Source organism: Manis javanica, chromosome 5, assembly GCF_040802235.1.
Source record: "Manis javanica isolate MJ-LG chromosome 5, MJ_LKY, whole genome shotgun sequence".
NCBI lineage: Eukaryota > Metazoa > Chordata > Mammalia > Pholidota > Manidae > Manis > Manis javanica.
In genome coordinates, this window is record NC_133160.1 from 28,185,316 (window position 1) to 28,192,187 (window position 6,872).

At 41.5% G+C, this 6,872-nt stretch overlaps 1 protein-coding gene across 3 annotated transcripts in view; it reads left to right on the forward strand.

Moving 5' to 3' along the window:
• TGM6 (transglutaminase 6) overlaps positions 1-5,429 on the forward strand; it is a 38,870-nt gene extending 33,441 nt beyond the window's left edge. For 2 of the 3 annotated variants that reach the window (XM_017679774.3, XM_037017538.2), the window contains exon 13: positions 133-5,424. In XM_017679774.3, the coding sequence (XP_017535263.3) occupies positions 133-286 (154 nt within the window). In that variant the 3' untranslated portion in view covers positions 287-5,424. Of the gene's footprint in view, positions 1-132 lie in introns of all 3 variants that reach the window. The other variant, XM_037017539.2, reaches the window with a different exon arrangement.
• The last annotated feature ends 1,443 nt before the right edge of the window (positions 5,430-6,872 follow it).

The following is a 6,872-nucleotide window of genomic DNA, read 5'->3' on the forward strand; positions in this document are numbered from 1 at the left end:
GACAAGGTTTGAATGTCAAGCCACAAGGTATGACTTTGATCCCAAGGGCTCTGGAGGGCCATGGACTGGCAGTCCAGGCTCAGGAAGAAGAGCAAGCTGATGGTCTGCCTTTCTCCCATCCCCCTTCCCCAGTGTGCCCAGCCTGGAGCCCCAGGAGAGGGCCTCAGTCAAGTTTAACATCACCCCCTCCAAGAGTGGCCCCCGGCAGCTGCAGGTGGACCTCGTCAGCCCTCGCTTCCCGGACATCAAGGGCTTTGTGATCATCCACGTGGCCACAGCCCAGTGATGGGCCACAGGGGGCAAAGAGGGAAGGAGATGGCGCATTCCCTCCTGCCCGCCTCTTTGCCCCTCCCATGGGGGAGCCGGGAGGCCTTTGTCCCAGGGCTGCTTCCACTTCTGCCCCACTTTGTGAACTTGGGCAAGTCTGTTCCTCTCCTGAGCCTGTTACCCCACCTATAAAATGAGGTTCTGGACTTGGTAATCTTTAAGCTTTCGGACAATGAGGGATGGTGTCGGGGGCCTCTACCACCTTCATCCATCACCCTCAGTGCTGGCAGGCTGACAAACGGAGCATCACAGCAGTCCCGGCCCGCTGGCTCTGCCAGCGTACTGGCAGACCTTCCAGAGCCCTGGCTGACCCTTAGGCGCTCCTTGCTTTTCTCTCAGCTCTTCAATGCTCTGACCACATCCAGACCCAAGAACCTTCCCAGTCCTGACAGAAAACCCAAAGTATTAGTGCTGACACCCAAACACCCCCACCACCCCCACTGTACGCAGAGGCAAGAGCCTTGCTCACAGCCACAGTGTGAGCAGAGGCAGAACTGGGGCCCCATCACTTTATATCACTTAAGTTTAACCCCAAAGTCACGTTCCTGAAAATCATGAGATCTGAAGCAATGGGAGATTTTACCTCAGTGAAGACACAGGCCCAGCAATTAAGGGGTTCCTGCCACCTGGAAGAAGCTGAAGACAGAGATGGGGCCATCAAGCCTGGGTTGCATTTGGGAATGCAGCCCCAAATCTGATCGGGTTAGGGCCATCACTTATCAAATACATCCAGCCCAGGGTTTCTCTGTTTCTTTGGAACCAGTGTTGACTTTGCAAAACTTCCCCAGCAGCCTATACCACACACAATCACATACTTAGCATCGAAACAGGACAGAGATCTCTGGGCTGAAGACCAAATGGAGACCACTAGGCCCTGAAGATAAGTGCAATAGACATGGAAATCAGCTCAGAAATTTCTTAGATAGCCAAAAGAATCATAACTGACCATATAATTTAAGCAATCTGAACAAAATGGCTCATCTGCAGTGAGACATTTCCTGATACAAACTTGAGTGGAAACAACTTATGTAGTGGTTCTTTGCAAAAAGAGGGTCAGGCAAACACACGGACTGTGTTTGATGGATGATCCTTATGACCAAGGCCTTAGTGAAGGCAATTCTCAGATGATTCTTACAATATGGGGACAGCTTAGAGAACTCAGAGAAGTGGATAAATGTAATGAGTCAGGCTCATGGGCTGCCTCAGCTCCAGGACCCCCTTTCCAAACCAGTTTTGGATGCTTATCCAGTGTAAGATGGGCAGCTGGGGGTTCAGAGCAGGAAGCATTTCCTCAGGGTTGAGCAGCAGGAAGGGGCGCAGGGGCTGAAGGCAGCGGGAGGTAACCTCCCACTCTCAGCAAAAGAGACACCCCTTTCAGCAGGGAGACCGATATGGTCTCCCTTTGCAGTGGCCCCAGACACCCATTCTTATAAGCAAAGGCCAACTGCCCATCTTCCTCAAGCTCAGCTGTCACAGGTTGAGCTTCCCAGGAAGCTGACTCTGCAATGGAGTTTAGGGTGCAGGACATTTATTAAGGAATGACTAAGGATCGACATGATGGAAGGAAGGGGAGTTAGCAGACGTGGGCAGAGGGAGAAATTGAACCATGATGCAGGCCCAGGGACAGCCTAGGCTAATCCCACAGGCAGCTCTGGAGCTAGCACGGCCTGCCCGGTGTGTGTGTGTGTGTCTGAAAAAGGTTAAGCAGCCTGGCAGGTAGCTCTGTCTCCAGTTCAAACCCCTTGCCGTTGGTGCCTCTCAGTCAAACTGAGATAGCACTTCACTGGGACAAAACTGGCCCCACAGGTTCTTCCGGCCCCAGTTGAAAGCAGAAGCTACCTCACCGCCAATGAACACCCTGGTTGCGCGTGGGAGAATTGGGGACATTAAGAGAAGACAGCCCAAAGCAGTGTGGATGGAAACGCAGCTCTGAAAGCTGCAAATAAAAATGTGCAGGTAGGGATTACCTTTCTATTGGTAAAGCAACACCCAAACAATGCCATTCAGAGGAAGGACAGAACAGGGAGTTCAGAGTCTTACAGGCTGTGGGGACCCAGAAAATGTTTGCAAACCATGTTCTATTATCTAGAATATATAAAGAACTCTGGAAATTCAACATTAAAAAGAAAAAAGTCAAAAAACAATCTAATTAAGAAAATAGGCAAGACATAAACTTTTCACTGAAGAGGATAACAGGTGGCAAATTAGCCCATGAAAAGATGTTTAATATTATTAACCAATAGGGAAATGCAAATTAAAACCACAGTGAGATAGCACTAAATGCCAACAAAATGGTTTAAAAGAATTAGTGACAATACCAAATGGTGGCAAGCCTGCAGAGAACATTGAAAATTCTTACATTGCTGGTATAAATGTGAATGTTACAGCCACCTTGGAAGACAGTTTAGCAGTTTCTAAAAAAAAAAGAACAAAAATAAAAGAAACATGCACTTCACATAGAACCCAGCAATTGCACTTTGCACTCCTGGCCATTTATTATAGGAAATGAAACTTGTGTTCACATAAAAACTTGCACATGAGTATTATCCCAGCTTTATTTGTAGTAGGCACAAACTGGAAATAACCTAGATGTCCTTTAACTGGTAAGTAATTAGACTGTGATGCATCCATATCATGGAATACTACCCAGCAATAAAAAGGAACAGACTGTTGATACACACAACACCTGGAGGAATCTCCACAGAATATGTGAAAAAAACCAATCCTAAAAGGTTACATAGTATATGATCCTGTTAATATAACATTCTTGAAATGAGAAAATTCTAGAAACGGAGAAGCAGTGCAGGCTGCGGAAGCCTACTGAGAGCACACCAGAACAAGAAGAGAGCCCTCTCTTTCCTGCAGTGTCTCTCCAGCACCCTCTGCTGACAAACCATAACATCATGCCAGCTGATGAACAGTCGATTTGGAGCTGAGATGCCTGCAATTCACTGATGACTGGTACCATGACTTTCTCAACATTTCTCTGAAAAATAAAGTGCTCTCCTGCCCAAAGCCTTTGCAGTTGCTGTACCCTCTACCTGGAATCCCTTTTCTCCATCCCAACCATATCTTCATATCTTACTCCCAACAGGTTTTCGCTCAAACTGCTCTTGATCAATAGGACCGTTTCTGACCACTCCAATTAAATAGCACCACACTCATGGCACTTTCCGTCTCCCTCTTCCTAACTTATTTTTGTCCATAGTAATTGTTACCATTTGACATAACTTACTTTCATGTTTATTGTCTGTCTCTTCCTTCTAGAATGTAAGCTCCTCAAATACAGAGGTCTATTTTGTTCACACTTTTATACCAGGCAGAGTTGAGTAGAATTCCACCTATTTATTGATATATTTATATTATAAATATTTATTGAATGCATGAATTCAAGTAAATTATGAACATACAGGAAGAAAAGGGGGAACACGAACTAAAGTCTCATCCCCTAGATACTACCACAGTTAGCATGAGGCTGAGTTTCCCTTCAGATTTTCCCTAATAAGGATTTTTTAAAATAGGGGTTTGATATACATACACAAATGTGTTCATATCAAAAGTGTTCAGATTGTTGAATTTTCACAAACTGAACCCACCCAGGTATTCAGCACCTAGATCAAGTAATAGTACACTACCAGTACCCTAGAAGCCCCTCTGTGCCCTGCCCCAGGATAACCATTATCCTAGGTTGTAGAATCAGATTGGTTTTTGTGCTTTAGATGAATGGAATTACACAGTATGTGTTTTGTGTCCGACCTTGGCTCCCATCTTGACACATGTATAGAAGATTCATTCATATTGCTGTGAAGTATTATAGATTTTTCTTATTCCTTGATGTGTAATATTCCATTGTATGGATATACTACAAATTATCCATTTTACTGTTGATGGAGATTTAGGTAGTTTCCAGTTTGGACTATTATGAAGAGTTACTCTATACATTCATGTACATGTCTTTTTGTGACCATGTCAGCATTTCTGTTGGGTATATAACTAGGAGTGGAAGTGCTGGATCACGAGATAAGGATCACAGGATCATTAATAATTATGCTGGAAAACAGATGTAAACAGATGTATGCTCAGATTCACCAGCCAACCTCTCCACCCCACACCCCTGGGATATTGTCCTTCATTCTTGTCAGCTAGTATTCCCTGACATAAGTTGGATGAAGTACCCAGCACTGTGTATGGCTCTCAATATGAGTACTTTGGAAATGAACGTGTCCTTCCTTTGACTCTATGCAAAGCATAGTAGCTGGTCCAAGGGGACAAAATAAAGACAAATAAGCTATATTCATACATAAGAGTGGCCAAACCCTGTGACTACAGATCTCACTCCTAAAAAAATATGCTAAGGTTATATTCAAAAGAAAAAACTCTTTCTTTACAAAGTTGGAATTGAAAGATTCAAGAACTGTAATAATGACTACCTGCTCTGTGCTAACCTTCTTATTTATAGAACCTCATTTAATCATCAATGAGATAGATGCCAATCTATTAAACAAAGTCTAACTTCATTTTTTTGTTTCGCTGCTGACAGCTTTCAAGCCCCTAAGAAAGCCTTGTCGGCTGCCTCCCTTCACACCTGTGGGAAATGCAAACCATGCAAGCCCTCTTACGAGCCCTCACCATAGCCCCACACCGTAAGCACAATGAAATGGACCAACTGCCCCTCCTTGCTCTCTTGAGCCATTTTCAGACTTACTGGGGAGCCTACCCTGCACTCTCCAAAAAGCCTCATTATGTCAATAATAAATCTTTTCATATGCCTCGATGCATGTGCAGGGTCATCAGTCCCAGCTATCAATACCAAATTTGGGTATGTGGGGGCATCAGTCCTGCCCCCAAAAGGCATCAAGACACAACCCTATTTTATAGATATGGAAGCTGGAATTCAGAAAAGTTATTTATTATTCATTCAACATGTGTTGAGTGCAGAGCAATGGGAAACTACATGGATGAATTCCCTGTCTTCATTAGAGTAGGGGAAGTAGTTTATAGAAAATTTAAGTATAAACTGTTTTTAAAAATATGAAAACTAGTCTCACCTATAATTAAATATATTAACTAAAATAGATTTTTTAAACTTAAATTGAACAAGATTTAACGATGCAACAATACATTGTGTTGACAAGAATGTGAGCAATTCAGGGTGTAGGAAAATATACTTGGAGGGCTATTTTGTATATCTATCAACATTTCAAATGCCATCCCCTCTTCAAAGGTGAACTCTCCTTTTAGGAATTTATACACATATACAGAGGCATGGCCCCACAGCTACAGAAATGCAGGGCTTGACAATTCCTTCTTTCCAATAGTACATATAGCTCTTTGTAGAAAATTAAAATGATACAGAAAATGAGGCAGAAAAACCTCAGAATCCCAGCACCTGCACATGAGACTTAACCCATACACTTGCTGCTCCCTTCCTGACAGAGCAATGCTGCCTTCTGGTGGATTTATACTTTTAAGTACATTGTTATTCACCATTTTTAATTTTTAAAACTACTTAATTTTAAGTAGTTAATACACTCACATGGCTCAATAATTTTAAAATTCTACATGATACACAATGGAAACTTTTCATTCCATTCCTGTTCCCGTCAAACTAGGTTTCTTTCCCCACAAGCAACCACACTGGCCAACTCCTTGTATAAGGCCTTCCAGAGGTATTTTATACCTACAACTGGATTCTGTAAATGAATTCTACCACCTGCCTTCAAATCATGAATCTCTAAAACCTTTAAAAAAAAGAAAAAATATTTCTACACAAAATAATCATTACTGCCTGATCTGTAGTCATGAAAAGTCAGAGGTAACATGATAACCAAGTTATGTTCATTTACTAGATATACATGCAGTAATCAAGACTTAAGTGATAACATGAAAAAATGTCTCTCACAAAATTTTTTAAGACAATACATAAAAAAGGAAATAACTTAAAACAAATCCCTCGTTTGAAATAGAAAGAACAAGATATATCATTTTCAGCTATCAAACTAGAAAAATATATTATTCTTAATGACAATTATCTGTTCAGGGGAGCTTGTTGTGAAAGCATAGTTTTGTGTTTTTTAACAGGGCAAATTGACTCCAGTTTTAATAAAGCTAATGAAAATGTTTATGTCCTTTAACTCAAAAATTTCTTTTTAGATTATCTAAATATAAAACAACTTTTCTGCAAAAATATGATCATCCATTTGTTAGTGAGAAAACTAAATGTCCAAGTACAGAGAACTGGTTAAGCAGTAATATGTTCACTTAATGAAATAACTTAAAGTCATTACAATGTTTGCAAAGACTTGGGAGTACATTTTTGATGTTAAAAGAAAGTTGAGCATCTAACAATGAATTAGCAGAAAAACCAGGAAAATAAATCCATTTAAAATTGCATCAAAAACAAATAAAATTCCAAGGAATAAACCTAACCAAGGAAGTGAATGACCTATATGCTGAAAACTACAAGACACTCTTGAGAGAAATTAAAGAAGATACCAATAAATGGAAATACATCCCGTGCTCGTGGATAGGAAGAATATTGTCAA